The 19694-nt window shown below is 43.7% G+C and overlaps 1 protein-coding gene across 2 annotated transcripts in view; it reads left to right on the top strand.

Annotated features, from left to right (window-relative positions):
- LOC128703386 (uncharacterized) overlaps positions 1–19694 on the top strand; it is a 148150-nt gene that overhangs the window by 55790 nt on the left and 72666 nt on the right. The window contains exon 1 of one of the 2 annotated variants that reach the window (XM_070104677.1): positions 6123–6408. The exons of the other annotated variant lie outside the window; for it this stretch is intronic. Within the exon in view, the coding sequence (XP_069960778.1) occupies positions 6319–6408 (90 nt within the window). The 5' untranslated portion in view covers positions 6123–6318. Of the gene's footprint in view, positions 1–6122; positions 6409–19694 lie in introns of those variants that run through there. 2 annotated transcript variants of the gene reach the window in all.

Below are 19694 nucleotides of genomic sequence, written 5' to 3'. Positions count from 1 at the left end.
ATCTAGTTCATCTAGCAGTTTCTTTATCTCCTCCTAGGTTGTACGTAGTGTCTCCAGCACTTGCTGGTGTACCCTACCACCTCAATTTGTTGGAAGTCTCTCTCCACTGTGAATACCTCCCTGAATCTTGAGCTGAGCTCCTCACATGCTTCCTGGTTGTTCTCTGTGATCTCCCCTCCTTCCTTCCTCATCCTGATTACTTGGTCCTTGATTCTTGTTATCCTCCTGATGTTGTCTCCTCTCTGTTGTCTCTTGCTACGAACTTCACCTCTGCCTCCCTGCACTTTGTGGTCACATGTCCCATCATTTCATTTACTGTCTTTCCCCCTAGCTCGCTTACCCACAGCACCTCATGCAGGAATTGTCTGATGCCAGTGTAATCCTCTCTTGAAGTGCTGCTTCACTCTGCTACATACTCGAAACTCATGACTGCATGTTCGCTAGTGCCAAAGTGATGTTCATTTTTAATATCTACTATGTATGAACTACTCAAGGTGAATACAAGGTCCAGCCTTACTGGTTTATCCTCTCTTTTTTTTTTCTCTCTCTCTCTCTGGTTGTGTCCTTAACATGTTAGTGCATGAAGTTTTCCAGCACCACCACCAGCATCTAAGCCCTCCATGTTTCTGGTCCCGCATGTCACTCCAGGGTTATCCCAGTTAATCTCCTTGTGGTTGAAATCTCCCATGGTGAGTAACTTTACCCTGCCCATGCTAGCCCTTCTGACCAACTAGTCTAATGTGGCCACCGTCGCTCTTATGCTCCTGGAGATTGCACTCTCCTGTCTGTCAATGATTGTTTTGTCTCTCCTTCCACTGGTGCCTTTTTACTCCATCAGTTGTTTCTGTTCTTTTCATGTTTCGTTGCAATCGAGGTGCACTCACTGATATTTTTGGAAGCTCTTTAACAGTGGTTTCCTCTGCAGGATTTTGTTTCATACCGTTTCTGTCTTGAATGTCAATTTGATTGGGTTTTTCTTTTCCCTCAAGTATCACCCAAATCTCTGAAAATTTGTCAGTTGGGACATGTCCTTCTCTCCTGCTAATGGAATGATGCTCTCAATCTCATTTACCTCCCCCTGTCTTCTTTTGTCGTAGGTCCTACCTTCTGCCTCGTGAAGTCCATGGATAATAAGTGACCTCTCCCTCTCTTCTTCCCATTTCATTTCTCTCCATAACTCTGGGTTCGATTTAAATAACTCCTTAATAGTTTCCTTTATCGGTTCCAGATATCCCATTGGCCTGATATCATTTCTTCAAGGGACTTCTTTGCTCCTCCTCCTTCAGTCTTCTCTCTGTCCACTGGTGTTCCTGCCTTCTGCACCTTGCTACTGTCAGCCCTCACCTCTATATCCTCCTTCAGCACTTTCAGTTCCTCTGCCAGGCTCTACATCTTGGCCTCAAAGGCCAAGATATATTCCTTATCTGCCTTACCTCTATCACTGCTCCTCCTAGTTCTCTTGTCCTGTTCCTGCCAGCTTGCCTATATATACTGGCTCCTTCTCTCCTTTCTGTTTGTGTGACTTTGTACATGGTCCAGTTCGGATGCAAATGTCGTATGGGTTATTTGTGTGATCTTCAACACTGTATTGCAAAACTCGTTTAGCCTTTTTTTCACTCCAGTTCCACTGTTCTCCTAATTCTTTCTGCCCATGCTTCCTTCTAGCCCAGACACTCCCCCCTTGCCTCTAGATGTGTGTGTACTCACCTAGTTGTAGTTGCAGGGGTCGATTCACAGCTCCTGTCCCCGCCTCTTTACTGGTCGCTACTAGGTCACTCTCCCTGCTGCTTCATGAGCCTTATCATACCTCTTCTTAAAGCTAAGTATGGTTCCTATCTCCATTACATCACTTGCTAGACTATTCCACTTCCTGACAACTCTATGACTGAAGAAATACTTCCTAACATCCTTGTGACTCATCTGAGTCTTCAACTTCCAATTGTGACCCCTTGTTGCTGTGTCCCATCTCTGGAACATCCTGTTTCTGTCCGTCTTGTCGATTGCTCTGAGTATTTTATATGTCGTGATCATATCTTTCCTACCTCTCCTGTCCTCCAGTGTCGTCAGGTCGATCTCCCTTAACCTCTTCTGTGTGTACTCACCTAGTTGAGGTTGCGGGGGTCGAGTCCGAGCTCCTGGCCCCGCCTCTTCACTGATCGCTACTAGGTCACTCACCCTGAGCCGTGAGCTTTATCATACCTCTGCTTAAAGCTATGTGTGTGTGTGTGTGTGTGTGTGTGTGTGTGTGTTGTGTTACAGAAACTGACATAACCACAATAGGCAATCATCAATAATGTCCCAATTATACAGTCATTCCCTAATCACGCATCCAATCACTCCAACCCTCAATAATTTACCAAAAATTCCCTACAAAATTCCCCAAATTCCCTAAAATTTCTCTAAATTCCCTAAAATTGTCTAAAATCCGAAAATAATTAGAATTACCCAAATTTTCCTAACTTCCCCAAAGTTTCCCAAAAATCCCCAAAATTCCCTAATGTCCAAAAAATTTCTAAATAAAGTTTTCTTCAAATTCCCCCCAAAATCCCAAATTTTCCCAATTTATCTAAAATTTCCTCCCCAAAATTTCCCAGATTTTCCCACAAATCGAACGAGGAATTAATATTAAATCTGAGAGTGCCAGGGAAGAGCTCTTTCAGAGTGCCAGGGAAGAGCTCTTTCAGAGTGCCAGGAAAGACCTCTTTCAGAGTGCCCGGGAAGAGCTCTTTCAGAGTGCCCGGGAAGAGCTCTTTCAGAGTGCCCGGGAAGAGCTCTTTCAGAGTGCCCGGGAAGAGCTCTTTCAGAGTGCCCGGGAAGAGCTCTTTCAGAGTGCCCGGGAAGAGCTCTTTCAGAGTGCCCGGGAAGAGCTCTTTCAGAGTGCCAGGGAAGAGCTCTTTCAGAGTGCCAGAAAAGAGCTCTTTCAGAGTGCCAGGGAAGAGCTCTTTCAGAGTGCCAGGGAAGAGCTCTTTCAGAGTGCCAGGGAAGAGCTCTTTCAGAGTGCCAGGGAAGAGCTCTTTCAGAGTGCCAGAAAAGAGCTCTTTCAGAGTGCCAGGGAAGAGCTCTTTCAGAGTGCCAGGGAAGAGCTCTTTCAGAGTGCCAGGGAAGAGCTCTTTCAGAGTGCCAGGGAAGAGCTCTTTCAGAGTGCCAGAAAAGAGCTCTTTCAGAGTGCCAGGGAAGAGCTCTTTCAGAGTGCCAGGGAAGAGCTCTTTCAGAGTGCCAGGGAAGAGCTCTTTCAGAGTGCCAGGGAAGAGCTCTTTCAGAGTGCCAGGGAAGAGCTCTTTCAGAGTGCCAGGGAAGAGCTCTTTCAGAGTGCCAGAAAAGAGCTCTTTCAGAGTGCCAGGGAAGAGCTCTTTCAGAGTGCCAGGGAAGAGCTCTTTCAGAGTGCCAGGGAAGAGCTCTTTCAGAGTGCCAGGGAAGAGCTCTTTCAGAGTGCCAGGGAAGAGCTCTTTCAGAGTGCCAGAAAAGAGCTCTTTCAGAGTGCCAGAAAAGAGCTCTTTCAGAGTGCCAGAAAAGAGCTCTTTCAGAGTGCCAGAAAAGAGCTCTTTCAGAGTGCCAGAAAAGAGCTCTTTCAGAGTGCCAGGGAAGAGCTCTTTCAGAGTGCCAGAAAAGAGCTCTTTCAGAGTGCCAGGGAAGAGCTCTATCAGAGTGACCTGCTATAGCTCCACAATGAGTGAAACAACTTGATAAAGCTCTACACTGAGTGAAAAATAACTTGATAAAGTTCCACAATGAGTGAAACATAACTTATAAAGCTCTACAAAGAGTGAAACATAACTGATGAAGCTCTACACTGAGTGAAGCATAACTTGATAGAGCTCTACACTGAGTGAAACATGATAAAGCTCTACACTGAGTGAAACATGATAAAGCTCTACACTGTGTGAAACATAACTTGAAAAAACTCTATATTGAATGAAGCATAACTTGATAAAGCTCTACACTGAAACATGATAAAGCTCTACACTGTGTGAAACATAACTTGATAAAGCTCTACACTGAAACATGATAAAGCTCTACACTGAGTGAAACATGATATATCTACACGCTGAAACATAATCGCTACACCGAGTGAAACGTTTCAAGTAATTCCTAGTGCCTCGTTTCTTTCAGGGGTGAAAGATGTTTCAGTAATTCTTGAAACAAGCAATAAGTAAAGTGCCTCTTTGTTGTTAATAAAGAAACGTGCTGAGAGTTTCCCTTCTAGTACAAGTTTGAGTACAAGTTTGGGTCGATGTTTCGCCCCTTGTCCCCGCATGAATTTAACGTACTGTGATCTGCTGTTCAGTCGTACGTGAACACGTACGTAAAGTCAGAAACAAGTTCGAGAAATAGTCGACGTTTCGCCCATTACGGAGAAAAAATAGTTGTAATACTACTACCACTACTACTACCACCACTACTACTACCACCACCACCACCAGCACAGCCTCTATTAGTGAAATATTGTCTACTAGCACCATTATTACTCCTAGTACCACCGCCACGACCTCTACTAGAGGATCCAATCCTTTTATGGAGGATCCAATCCTTTCATAAAGGATCCAGTCCTTTTTATTAAGGATTCAATCCTTTTATAGAGGATCCAATCCTTTTATAGAGGATCCAATCCTTTTTATAGAGGATCCAATCCTTTTTATAGAGGATCCAATCCTTTTTATAGAGGATCCAATCCTTTTATAGAGGATCCAATCCTTTTTATAGAGGATCCAATTCTTTTATAGAGGATCCAATCCTTTTATAGATGATCCAATCCTTTTTATTAAGGATCCAATCCTTTCATAAAGGATCCAATCCTTGTATAGAAGCTTCAACCCTTTTGATAGATCATCCAGTTCTTTGGTTCAGAATCCGAACCTTTTCATAGAGGATACAGTCTTTTTATGAAGGATCTAATTCTCTTGATAAAGGATCTAATCCTTTTGATAAAGAATCCTATCCGTTTTATAGATGCTCAAATTCTTTTTATATTGGGCCCAATCCTGTATAAAGCATCAAATCCTTTACAAGAACATCTAATCCTATATAAAAGGTTCAAATCCCTTTTTTAGAAGATCCAATCCTTTCAAGAGGATATATTGATCCCAACCGTCAGTCAGTGGGATAAAGCTGTCAGTTGTAACAGCCAACAAAAGTAAGCTTAGAAAAAGCAACTTGCATCTCATAACCAGAAAAAGCTTTCAGCTTTGGCACCCATCAAGAAAAGCTTCAAGCTTTAGCACCCAACCCTACAAAACTTCAGTTGTGCCACCTATCCCTATAAAGCTTCAAGCTGTGCCACCCAACCCTAGAAAGCTTCAAGCTGTAGCACCCAACCCTTCGAAGCTTCAAGCTGTGCCACCCAACCCTAGAAAGCTTCAAGTTATAGCACCCAAACCTACAAAGCTTCAAGCTGTGCCACCCAATCCTAGAAAGCTTCAAGTTATAGCACCCAACCCTTCGAAGCTTCAAGCTGTGCCACCCAACCCTAGAAAGCTTCAAGCTGTAGCACCCAACCCTTCAAAGCTTCAAGCTGTGCCACCCATCCCTAGAAAGCTTCAAGCTGTAGCACCCAACCCTACAAAGCTTCAAGCTGTCCCATGCAACCCTAGAAAGCTTCAAGCTCTAGCACCCCACCAAACAAAGCTCCAAGCTGTGCCTCCCAACCCTAGAAAACTTCAAGCTTTAGCACACCATTCTACAAAGTTTCAAGCTGTGCCATCCAACCCTACAAAGCTTCAATCTTTAGCACCCAACCCTACAAAGCTTCAATCTTTAGCACCCAACCCTACAAAGCTTCAATCTTTAGCACCCAACCCTACAAAGCTTCAATCTTTAGCACCCAACCCTACAAAGCTTCAAGCTTTAGCACCCTACCCTACAAAACTTCAAGCTGTGCCACCCAACCCTAAAAAGCTTCAATCTTTAGCACACCACCCTACAAAGCTTCAAGCTTTAGCACTCCACCCTACAAAGCTTCAAGCTTTGCCAACCCAACCTACAAAGCTTCAAGCTGAACTATCCAACCCTAGAAACCTTCAAGCTGTGCCACCCAACTCTACAAAGGTTCAAGCTGTGCCATCCAATCCTACAAAGCTTAAAGCTGTGGCACCCAACCTTACAAGGCTTTAAGCTGTGCCACCCAACCCTACTAACCTTCAATTCATTAAACCGTACAAGGTGAAAATCTACAGAAAAAAGCTTTTTAACTCTCAAACTAGCAGATAAAGCATTCCAAGCATCTCAGCCCAAGAGCTAGAGGCCGTGCTGCGTGCGTGCGTGCGTGCGTGTGTGGTATATCAATCTACATCAGTCTTAGAAGGTCACCAGGAAACCCTCAAGATGGCAGGAGTCTTAGGTAACTTCATGAGGCACTCTCGTGCACGGTCTGAGATGCAGAGGCGCAGGGAGCAACTCAAGGCAGAGAGGGAAGTAAGTTATCTCAGTTATACCTTGATAAAATCACATATGTTGCATTGATATTTGGATATATTTCAAAAGTTGACAGAGTTTCTAGATGCCCTTAACACCCAATCAGATTCGTTGGAAAATAAGGTATCTTCTGACCGGATTCATAAGCTCACAGGGTTTTTAGGTGCCCTTAACAAACACCCAAACAGTTACTGCTAGAAGGGGTAACATTATCTCATATCAAACTACAGCATATATATATATATATATATATATATATATATATATATATATATATATATATATATATATATATATATATATATATATATATGTCGTGCCGAATATGTAAAACTGGTCAATTAGCAAGAACTTATTTAAAGTTAAGGCCTTTCTAAAATTTTCTCTTATACGTTTAAAGATATATTTTTTTCATTAATGTTAATGTAAAAATTTATAATTTTGCACCAAAAGAATCTTAGAAAACTTACCTAACCTTATTATAACAAGAACAATTTATTTTAGCCTAACCCAACTAAATATATTTTAGATTTGTTTACAGTAATTTAATACTAAACAAACACAGTGAAATATATTTTTTTCGTTAGGTTCAGAATGATTTTGGCGAAATTATTGCATACACAAATTTTCACTTGTCCTATATGGCAAGATGATCGTTGCTATTTAAGCCAAGATCGCAAGTTCTGCCTATTCGGCACGACATATAATAAGTTTGTCCTGGCCAGCCTGCCAAGAAAAACTGTTGAAAACAGCTAAATACTTTTAGTAGTTATGGACTAGCTAGTTGGGAGATTTTTTGTAAAGAGTTGTAAATGACCACGATGAAAAATCTGTGTAAATAGTAGAAAGGGTAACAGACGAAGTCATACCTGGATTGCATGCAATCTCTGTGGTAAATGGTCCCATGGGTTGTGCAGGAACGTAAAACCAGCATCCACGTTTGTTATAAATAAAGTGAAATGTTTTTGGGTCTGCTAAAATGAGATACACCTGTATGAGGAAATTACAACCATATTAAAAGACAAGAACACCAATAAAATATTCTTCTTGAAAGACATGTCAGCCTGGTATGACAGTTGGGAAAATAAAATGGATTGGCTGGATGGGGATGTCTTGGAAGGCAGTGCTTCAGAGGGTGATAGTGTTACCCTGGAAGACAGTGCTCCAGAGGGTGCTAGTGTTGTCCTGGAAGACAGTGCTCCAGAGGGTGCTGGTGTTGTCCTGAAGGAGAGTGCTCTAGAGGGTGCTAGTGTTGTCGTGGAAGACAGTGGTCCAGAGGGTGCGAGTGTTGTCCTGGAGAACAGTGCTCCAGAGGGTGCTAGTGTTGTCGTGGAAGACAGTGCTCCAGAGGGTGCGAGTGTTGTCCTGGAGGACAGTGCTCCAGAGGGTGCTAGTGTTGTCCTGGAGAACAGTGCTCTAGAGGGTGCTAGTGTTGTCGTGGAAGACAGTGGTCCAGAGGGTGCGAGTGTTGTCCTGGAGGACAGTGCTCCAGAGGGTGCTAGTGTTGTCCTGGAGGAGCTCCAGACAGTGCTCCAGAGTGTTGTCCTAGAGGACAGTGCTCCAGGTGCTAGTGTTGTGCTCCAGAGGGTGCTAGTGTTGTCCTAGAGGACAGTGCTCCAGAGGGTGCTAGTGTTGTCCTAGAGGACAGTGCTCCAGAGGGTGCTAGTGTTGTCCTAGAGGACAGTGCTCCAGAGGGTGCCAGTGTTGTCCTGGAGGACAGTGCACCAAATGAAGATAGTGGCCCTGGTGATGAAACACGTAAAGATTATGCTATTCAATTTACAGAGGTACAAAATAGGGATACTGCTGGAGATGGAACAAAAGGGAATGATGCCTCAAGGAACAGTGTTGACACATTACCAGCAAAACTGGTGAAAGCACTGATGTCTTTACAGGGGCGGTAGATAGAGGGAAAACAGAAAAAAAAATGCACCAGGAGCAAACACAGCCGCAAAAAAATCCTAGCAAACAAAATTCCAATCTATGCAAATTCTATTCCTTGGGTATCTGCAGGCAGGGTATATCTGGTAAAACAGGTGGGACATGCACCTTTGACCATCTCAAAAAATACCGCAACTATATAGACGAAGGTGAAGAATTAGAGCTGCTGAGAGGGGCCAATATATCTGAAAAACAAAGGGAGGCACTGGTAATGAAATCGCAAATATCGAACTTAAGCTGAAGGAATCTTACAGGAGACATGAATCGCAGGAACAACTAAAATCCATAAGGGAAATTGAAAAAAAAAAACTTCTTATGCGAAATCTAAGGAAAAAACAACATCCAGTATTGGGCCCCTGCTTAGGCGGCATGTAACATACACAGATGGCAGCCAAGAAATGAGTGAGACACTAAGTCCCAATACGACTCTGTGTTCAGCGAGCCGCTGTCCAGACTAATGGTCGACAAGCCAAATGAATTCTTAATGAACGAGACCCTAAATGTGATCATCTTATAAATCTTGGATATTATCCTAACACCACATGACTTTGAAAAGGCAATAAATAACACGCCCATGTACTCTGCTCCAGGTACTGACTCATGGAATTCCGTGTTCTTCATGAACTGCAAGAAGCCCCTGTCACGTGCCTTCAGAATTCTATGGAGAGGGAGCATGGACACAGGGGTCATCCCACACACACTAAAAACAGACATAGCCCCACTCCACAAAGGGGGCAGTAAAGCAATTGCAAAGAACTACAGAACGATAGCACTAACATCCCATATCATAAAAATCTTTGAAAGGGTCCTAAGAAGCAAGATCACCACCCATCTAGAAACCCATTAGTTACACAACCCAGGGCAAGACGGGTTGAGAGCAGGTCGCTCCTGTCTGTCCCAGCTACTGGACCACTATGACATGGTCCTGGATGCTACAGAGGTTAAACAAAACACAGATGTAGTATACACAGACTTTGCAAAAGCCTTCGACAAGTGTGACCATGGTGTAACAGCGCACAATATGCGTGATAAAGGAATAACAGGAAAAGTTGGTAGATGGATCTATAACTTCCAGTCAAATAGAACACGAAGAGTAATAGTCAACAGAGTAAAGTCCGAGGCAGCTACGGTGAGACGCCCTGTTCCACAAGGCACAGTACTCGTTCCCATCTTGTTCCTCAGCCTCATATCTGGCAGACAGAAATGTAAGCCATTGCTCCGTGTCTTCCTTTGTGGATGGCACCCGGATTGCCAAGACAGTGTCATCCATCGAAAACACTGCGAGACTCCAAGCGGACATCAACCAAATTTTCAAATGGACAACTCAAAACAATATGAAGTTCAATGAAGAGAAATTTCAACTACTCAGATATGGAAAACTTGAGGAAATTAAAACTGTACCAGGTTATACAACAAATTCTAGCCATACAATAGAGCGAAAAAGTAATGTGAAGAACCTGGGAGTGATAATGTCAGAGGATCTCGCCTTCAAAGACCACAACAATGTATCTACCACATCTGCTAGGAAAATGACAGGAAGGATAATGAGAACCTTCAAGACTAGGGATACCAAGCCCATGATGATTATCTTCAAATCGCTTGTGCTCTCTAGGCTGGAATACTGCTGTACACTAACGGCTCCCTTCAAGGCTGGCGACATTGCAGACCTGGAGAGTGTACAAAGAACTTTCACGGCACACATAAGTACGATAAGGCACCTAAACTACTGGGAACGGTTGAAGGTCCTTTATCTGTATTCCCTGGAATACAGGCGAGAGAGATAAATGATAATATATACACTTGGAAAATCCTAGAGGGATTAATACCAAACTTGCAGACGAAAATCACTCCCTATGAAAGCAAAAGACTTGGTAGGAGATGCAACATTCCCCCAATGAAAAGCAGGGGCGCCGCGAGTACACTGAGAGACAATACAATAAGTGTGAGGGGCCCAAGACTGTTCAACTGCCTCCCAGCATACATAAAGGGGATTACCAATAGACCCCTGACTGTCTTCAAGAAGGCACTGGACAGGCACCTAAAGTCAGCACCTGACAAGCCGAGCTGTGGTTCATACGTCAGTTTGCGTGCCGCCAGCAGTAACCGCCTGGTTGATCAGACCCTGATCCACCACGAGGCCTGGCCTCAGACCAAGCCACGGGGGCGTTGACCTCCGAAACCCTCTCCAGGCATTTCCAGGTATGTGTGATAGTTGGTAATTGTGGTAGCCAGGGTAATTGTGGTAGCCAGGGTATTGTGACTGTGTGTGTTAGTTGTGAACTGTGGTAGCCAGGGTAGCTGTGGTAGCCAGAGTATTGTGATTGTGTGTGTTATTTGTGAATTGTGGTAGCCAGGGTAACTGTGGTAGCCAGGGTAATTGTGGTAGCCAGGGTATTGTGACTGTGTGTGTTAGTTGTGAATTGTGGTAGCCAGGGTACTGTGACTGTGTGTCAGTTGTGAATTGTGGTAGCCAGGGTAACTGTGGTAGCCAGGGTAGCTGTGGTAGCCAGAGTATTGTGATTGTGTGTGTTATTTGTGAATTGTGGTACCCAGGGTAACTGTGGTAGCCAGGGTAACTGTGGTAGCCAGGGTAACTGTGGTAGCCAGAGTATTGTGATTGTGTGTGTTAGTTGTGAATTGTGGTAGCCAGGATAATTGTGGTAGCCAGGATAATTGTGGTAGCCAGGGTAATTGTGGTAGCCAGGATAATTGTGGTAGCCGGGGCAATTGTGGTAGCCAGGGTAATTGTGGTAGCCAGGGTAATTGTGGTAGCCAGGGTAATTGTGGTAGCCAGGATAATTGTGGTAGCCGGGGCAATTGTGGTAGCCAGGGTAATTGTGGTAGCCAGGGTAATTGTGGTAGCCAGGGTAATTGTGGTAGCCAGGGTAATTGTGGTAGCCAGGGTAATTGTGGTAGCCAGGATAATTGTGGTAGCCAGGGTAACTGTGGTAGCCAGAGTAATTGTGGTAGCCAGGATAATTGTGGTAGCCAGGGTAATTGTGGTAGCCAGGATAATTGTGGTAGCCAGGGTAATTGTGGTAGCCGGGGTAATTGTAGTAGCCAGGGTAATTGTGGTAGCCAGGGTAATTGTGGTAGCCAGGATAATTGTGGTAGCCAGGATAATTGTGGTAGCCAGGGTAATTGTGGTAGCCAGGGTAATTGTGGTAGCCAGGATAATTGTGGTAGCCAGGATAATTGTGGTAGCCAGGGCAATTGTGGTAGCCAGGGTAATTGTGGTAGCCAGGGTAATTGTGGTAGCCAGGATAATTGTGGTAGACAGGGTATTTGTGGTAGCCAGGGTAATTGTGGTAGCCAGGGTAGTTGTGGTAGCCAGGGTAATTGTGGTAGCCAGGGTAATTGTGGTAGCCAGGATAATTGTGGTAGCCAGGATAATTGTGGTAGCCAGGGCAATTGTGGTAGCCAGGGTAATTGTGGTAGCCAGGATAATTGTGGTAGCCAGGGTAATTGTGGTAGCCAGGGTAATTGTGGTAGCCAGGGTAATTGTGGTAGGCAGGGTAATTGTGGTAGACAGGGTATTTGTGGTAGCCAGGATAATTGTGGTAGCCAGGGTAATTGTGGTAGTCAGGGTAATTGTGGTAGCCAGGATAATTGTGGTAGCCAGGATAATTGTGGTAGCCAGGGTAATTGTGGTAGCCAGGATAATTGTGGTAGCCAGGGTAATTGTGGTAGCCAGGATAATTGTGGTAGCCAGGGTAATTGTGGTAGCCAGGATAATTGTGGTAGCCAGGATAATTGTGTTAGCCAGGGTAATTGTGGTAGCCAGGATAATTGTGGTAGCCAGGGCAATTGTGGTAGCCAGGGTAATTGTGGTAGCCAGGGTAATTGTGGTAGCCAGGATAATTGTGGTAGCCAGGGTAATTGTGGTAGCCAGGGTAATTGTGGTAGCCAGGATAATTGTGGTAGCCAGGGTAATTGTGGTAGCCAGGGTAATTGTGGTAGCCAGGGTAATTGTGGTAGCCAGGATAATTGTGGTAGCCAGGGTAATTGTGGTAGCCAGGGTAATTGTGGTAGCCAGGATAATTGTGGTAGCCAGGGTATTGTGACTATTCAGAACTGGTTAAGAACAAACTGGTTTAGAACCCTGGCTACCTAAGTTAAACCCCCCTGGCACTAGTTCAGTCCTTGTTATTGGTCATTACCCCTGGCACAGTGCCAGTCAGTTCCTCATTACTCACAATGGCACTCACAAAAATGGGATTTGTAGCAGTGGCACCTGCATACTGCCCCTATGCAATTAGGCCTAATGACCCAGCCTGTTCAATGTGGCACTAACTCAGCCATCCAGCCTAGAAGAGTCGATCCTATCTGAAGTGGATTCAATTCTAGTTTCAGAGGATTCAATTCTATCTTAGAGGATTCGACTCCATTTTTTAGAGGATTTGATTCGTCTTAGAGGATTCGATACCATTTTAAAAGGATTTGATTCTTAGAGGATTCGATTCTATTTTTAGAGGATTCGATTCTATTTTTAGAGTATTCGCTTCTATCTTAGAGGATTCAATACCATTTTAAAAGAATTTGATTCTTAGAGGTTTCGATTCTATCATATAGGATTCAACTCCATTTTCAAGGCTTTGATTTTATCTTAGAGTTTTCGATTCCATTTGTAGAGGATTCGATTCTACCTGAAAAAGGATTAGATTTCATCTAAGGAGGATTTGGTTCTACTTGTAGATGATAGCTTATATCAGCTGACCAGTGTTGACAGATCAGCTGACCAGTGTTGACAGATCAGCTGACAAGTGTTGACAGATCAGCTGACCAGTGTTGACAGATCAGCTGACCAGTGTTGACAGATCAGCTGACCAGTGTTGACAGATCAGCTGACCAGTGTTGACATAGATCAACTGACCAGTGTTGACATAGATCAGCTGACCAGTGTTGACATAGATCAGCTGACCAGTGTTGACATAGATCAACTGACCAGTGTTGACATAGATCAGCTGACCAGTGTTGACATAGATCAGCTGACCAGTGTTGACATAGATCAGCTGACCAGTGTTGACATAGATCAACTGACCAGTGTTGACATAGATCAGCTGACCAGTGTTGACATAGATCAACTGACCAGTGTTGACATAGATCAGCTGACCAGTGTTGACATAGATCAGCTGACCAGTGTTGACATAGATCAGCTGACCAGTGTTGACATAGATCAGCTGACCAGTGTTGACATAGATCAGCTGACCAGTGTTGACATAGATCAACTGACCAGTGTTGACATAGATCAACTGACCAGTGTTGACATAGATCAGCTGACCAGTGTTGACATAGATCAGCTGACCAGTGTTGACATAGATCAGCTGACCAGTGTTGACATAGATCAGCTGACCAGTGTTGACATAGATCAACTGACCAGTGTTGACATAGATCAGCTGACCAGTGTTGACATAGATCAGCTGACCAGTGTTGACAGATCAGCTGACCAGTGTTGACATAGATCAGCTGACCAGTGTTGACATAGATCAACTGACCAGTGTTGACATAGATCAGCTGACCAGTGTTGACATAGATCAGCTGACCAGTGTTGACATAGATCAGCTGACCAGTGTTGACATAGATCAGCTGACCAGTGTTGACATAGATCAGCTGACCAGTGTTGACATAGATCAGCTGACCAGTGTTGACATAGATCAGCTGACCAGTGTTGACATAGATCAGCTGACCAGTGTTGACATAGATCAACTGACCAGTGTTGACATAGATCAGCTGACCAGTGTTGACATAGATCAGCTGACCAGTGTTGACAGATCAGCTGACCAGTGTTGACATAGATCAGCTGACCAGTGTTGACATAGATCAGCTGACCAGTGTTGACATAGATCAGCTGACCAGTGTTGACATAGATCAGCTGACCAGTGTTGACATAGATCAGCTGACCAGTGTTGACATAGATCAGCTGACCAGTGTTGACATAGATCAGCTGACCAGTGTTGACATAGATCAGCTGACCAGTGTTGACATAAATCAGCTGACCAGTGTTGACATAGATCAGCTGACCAGTGTTGACATAGATCAGCTGACCAGTGTTGACATAGATCAACTGACCAGTGTTGACATAGATCAGCTGACCAGTGTTGACATAGATCAGCTGACCAGTGTTGACATAGATCAGCTGACCAGTGTTGACATAGATCAGCTGACCAGTGTTGACATAGATCAGCTGACCAGTGTTGACATAGATCAGCTGACCAGTGTTGACATAGATCAGCTGACCAGTGTTGACATAGATCAGCTGACCAGTGTTGACAGATCAGCTGACCAGTGTTGACATAGATCAGCTGACCAGTGTTGACAGATCAGCTGACCAGTGTTGACATAGATCAGCTGACCAGTGTTGACATAGATCAGCTGACCAGTGTTGACATAGATCAGCTGACCAGTGTTGACATAGATCAGCTGACCAGTGTTGACATAGATCAGCTGACCAGTGTTGACATAGATCAGCTGACCAGTGTTGACAGATCAGCTGACCAGTGTTGACATAGATCAGCTGACCAGTGTTGACATAGATCAGCTGACCAGTGTTGACAGATCAGCTGACCAGTGTTGACATAGATCAGCTGACCAGTGTTGACATAGATCAGCTGACCAGTGTTGACATAGATCAGCTGACCAGTGTTGACAGATCAGCTGACCAGTGTTGACATAGATCAGCTGACCAGTGTTGACATAGATCAGCTGACCAGTGTTGACATAGATCAGCTGATCTCTATACACATACGTACACGTGTACACATGTGTATGGGTGTTGGAAGTATTTCCTGGAAGGAGTTATCTGTTAATATTACTTATGGAATATTAATAGAATTAATATTCCTTGTAATATTGCACAGTTTCCACTCTCCTAACAATATTATCTCCTCTCCCTATCACCTTCTTCTTTGTACCTTCCCTCTCTCTCTCTCTCCTCTCTTTCCCCGTTATCTGTGTAACATATTTTGGAATATGATTCTATTTCCCTCTCTCTCTCTCTCTCTCTCTCTCTCTCTCTCTCTCTCTCTCTCTCTCAATAAGAACAGTCTATGTTACAGCCAATATCGTCAATGTACTTTTTCCAGCAAAGGGATTTTGGAAATTTGCAAAAAAAATGTATTTTTCCCATTCCTCGTGCACTATACTGCATGTTGAGAATGACTAGGTTATTGTGCTATATATATATATATATATATATATATATATATATATATATATATATATATATATATATATATATATATATTTATTTATTTATTTATTTATTCTCCATGGGAAAGTGGAAAAGAATCTTTCCTCCGTCAGCCATGTGTATCGTATAAGGTGAATAAAATGCCGGGAGCAATGGGCTAGTAACCCCTTCTCCTGTAGACATTACTAAATAAAGAGCAGAAGAAAACCTTTATAAAACTGGGATGCTTGAATGTGCGTGGACGTAGTGCCGATAATAAGACAGAGATGACTGCTGATGTTATGAATGAAAAGAAGTTGGATGTCCTGGCTCTAAGCGAAACAAAGCTGAAGGAGGTAGGCGAGTTTCAGTGGGGAGAAATAAATGGGATTAAGTTAGGAGTATCTGAGACAGAGCTAAGGAAGGGGTAGCAGTAATGTTGAAGGATCAGTTATGGAAGGGGAAGAGGGAATATAAATGTATAAATTTAAGGATTATGTGGATTAAAATAAGGGTCAGATGCAAAAAGTGGATCATAATAACGTGTATGCACCTGGAGAAGAGAGGAGAGAGAGAGATTTTGGGAGATGTTAAGAGAGTGTGTTGGAATTTTTAAACCAAGTGAGAGAGTAATTGTGGTAGGGGACCTAAATGCTAAAGTAGGAGAAACATTTAGAGAGGGTGTGGTAGGTAAGTTTGGGGTGCCAGGTGTAAATGATAATGGGAGCCCTTTGATTGAACTTTGTATAGAAAGGGGTTTAGTTATAGGCAATACATACTTTAAGAAAAAGAGGAAAAATAAGTATACAAGATATGATGTAGGGTAAAATGACAGTAGTTTGTTGGGTTATGTATTGGTAGATAAAAGACTGTTGAGTAGACTTACATGTTTATAGAGGGGCCACAGATATATCAGATCACTTTCTAGTTGTAGCTACACTGAGAGTAAAAGGTAGATGGGATACAAGGAAAATGGAAGTAGCAGGTAAGAGAGAGGTGAAGGTTTATAAACTATAGGAGGCAGTTAGGGTAAGATATAAACAACTACTGGAGGATAGATGGGCTAGTGAGAATATAGGTACTGGGGTGGAAGAATGTAGTGTTAGTGTTTTCAGCAGAAGTTTGTGGTTACTGGAAAGTGGGTGCGGGAGGGAAGAAGAGCGATGTCACCATGGTTGCTCATTATATTTATAGCTGGGGTTGTAAGAGAAGTGAATGATGGGGTGTTGGCAAAAAGTGTGGGGTTAAAAGATAAAGAATCTAACTCAAAGTGGAAATTGTCACAGTTGCTCTTTGCTGATGACACTGTGCTTTTGGGAGATTCTGAAGAGAAGTTGCAGAGGTTGGTAGGGTAAGAGAAGAAAATTAAAAGTGAATATAGGAAAGAGTAAGGTGGTGAGAATTACAAAAAAAACAGGTAATGAAAGATTGGATATCAGATTGGAGGGAGAGAGTATGGAGGAGGTGAATGTATTCAGATATTTAGGAGTGGACATGTCAGCAGATGAGCCTATGAAAGATGAGGTGAATCACAGAACTGACAAGGGAAAAAAAAGGTGAATGGTGCACTGAGGAGTCTGTGGAGACAAAGAACTTTGTCCATGGAAGCAAAGAGGGGAATGTATGAGAGTATAGTTACACCAACGCTCTTATATGGGTGTGAAACATGGGTGGTGGATGTTGCAACAAGGAGAAGGCTGGAGGCAGTGGAGATGTCATGTCTGAGGGCAATGTGTGGTGTGAATATAATGCAAGGAATTCGTAGTTTGGAAATTAGGAGGAGGTGTGGGATTACCAAAACTATTATCCAGAGAGCTGAGGAGGGATTATTAAGGTGGATGGGGCATGTCGAGAGAGTGAAACTAAATAGAATGACTTCGAGAGTGTATATATTTGTAGTGGAGGGAAGGCGGGGTAGGGGTCAGCCTAGGGAAGGTTGGAGGGAGGGGGTAAAGGAGGTTTTGTGTGCGAGGGGCTTGGACTTCCAACAAGAGTGCGTGAGCACGTTAGATAGGAGTGAATGGAGACAAATGGTTTTTAGGCCTTGATGTGCTGTTGGAGTGTGAGCAAGGTAACATTTAAGAAGGGATTCAGGAACTTGAGCCCTTGAGATTCTCGAGTTTGAAGTCTATCGGAAGAGACATTAGCAGAAAATTGTCGAAAAAGCTAATTATCTAGTTTCTTATATAAAATTGGCAAATTGGCACCTAGAGCCCAGAATAAATTCACCCCATTTAAGAGTATGATAGACCAGAATTACAAGTTTGAAGTCGATCGGAAGAGGCATTCTCTAGTTACCGCATATAAACTTATTTTCTAGTTAGTGGTCCTAGCAGGCGTACCACTATAAAACAAACCATTCCAGTGGTCCTAACAGACTTACCACTATAAAACAAACCATTCCAGTGGTCCTAACAGACTTACCACTATAAAACAAACCATTCCAGTGGTCCTAACAGAAGTACCACTATAAAACAAACCATTCCAGTGGTCCTAACAGACGTACCACTATAAAACAAACCATTCCAGTGGTCCTAACAGACGTACCACTATAAAACAAACCATTCCAGTGGTCCTAACAGACGTACCACTATAAAACAAACCATTCCAGTGGTCCTAACAGAAGTACCACTATAAAAACCATTCCAGTGGTCCTAACAGACGTACCACTATAAAACAAACCATTCCAGTGGTCCTAACAGACTTACCACTATAAAACAAACCATTCCAGTGGTCCTAACAGAAGTACCACTATAAAACAAACCATTCCAGTGGTCCTAACAGACGTACCACTATAAAACAAACCATTCCAGTGGTCCTAACAGACGTACCACTATAAAACAAACCATTCCAGTGGTCCTAACAGACTTACCACTATAAAACAAACCATTCCAGTGGTCCTAACAGACGTACCACTATAAAACAAACCATTCCAGTGGTCCTAACAGACGTACCACTATAAAACAAACCATTCCAGTGGTCCTAACAGACTTACCACTATAAAACAAACCATTCCAGTGGTCCTAACAGGCGTACCACTATAAAGCAAACCATTCCAGTGGTCCTAACAGACGTACCACTATAAAACAAACCATTCCAGTGGTCCTAACTGAAGTACCACTATAAAACAAACCATTCCAGTGGTCCTAACAGAAGTACCACTATAAAACAAACCATTCCAGTGGTCCTAACAGACGTACCACTATAAAACAAACCATTCCAGTGGTACTAACAGAAGTACCACTATAAAACAAACCATTCCAGTGGTCCTAACAGAAGTACCACTATAAAACAAACCATTCCAGTGGTCCTAACAGAAGTACCACTATAAAAACCATTCCAGTGGTCCTAGCAGGCGTACCACTATAAAAACCATTCCAGTGGTCCTAGCAGGCGTACCACTATAAAAACCATTCCAGTGGTCCTAGCAGGCGTACCACTATAAAAACCATTCCAGTGGTCCTAACAGACGTACCACTATAAAAACCATTCCAGTGGTCCTAACAGACGTACCACTATAAAAACCATTCCAGTGGTCCTAACAGTTTAGATTCTGTCTGCTCATCTACACAACTAATCACAGAAGTACCTTGCTCATCCATCCCAACTAATACACATTCCAGCAGTCCCCAGCAGACATGTGTCCCTGGAAAGCAGACCATTCCAGGTCTCTCGTGGTCCCGGACCGTCCTTCTTGCATGATTGCAACGTTGATGTGCACTCAGAATACAATAGACCCGCAGAATGGTGTCTTGAAGACCAGCACCACCTGGCTGAGACCAGCACCACCTGGCTGAGACCAGCACCACCTGGCTGAGACCAGCACCACCTGGCTGAGACCAGCACCACCTGGCTGAGACCAGCACCGCCTGGCTGATACCAGCACCACCTGGCTGAGACCAGCACCGCCTGGCTGATACCAGCACCGTCTGGCTGATACCAGCACCATCTGGCTGATACCAGCACCACCTGGCTGATACCAGCACCACCTGGCTGAGACCAGCACCGCCTGGCTGAGACCAGCACCACCTGGCTGAGACCACCTGGCTGAGACCAGCACCACCTGGCTGAGACCAGCTGGCACACTCTTAGTCAGACCTGAGATGATATATCAGACCAGCGAGCCTTATTTATTTACTAACTTTAATAGAGAGAGAGAGAGAGAGAGAGAGAGAGA

This window comes from Cherax quadricarinatus, chromosome 93 (assembly GCF_038502225.1).
Source record: "Cherax quadricarinatus isolate ZL_2023a chromosome 93, ASM3850222v1, whole genome shotgun sequence".
Classification (NCBI taxonomy): domain Eukaryota; kingdom Metazoa; phylum Arthropoda; class Malacostraca; order Decapoda; family Parastacidae; genus Cherax; species Cherax quadricarinatus.
The sequence above is the reverse complement of the archived record's forward strand: the minus strand, read 5'-3'. Positions and strand labels throughout refer to the sequence as shown.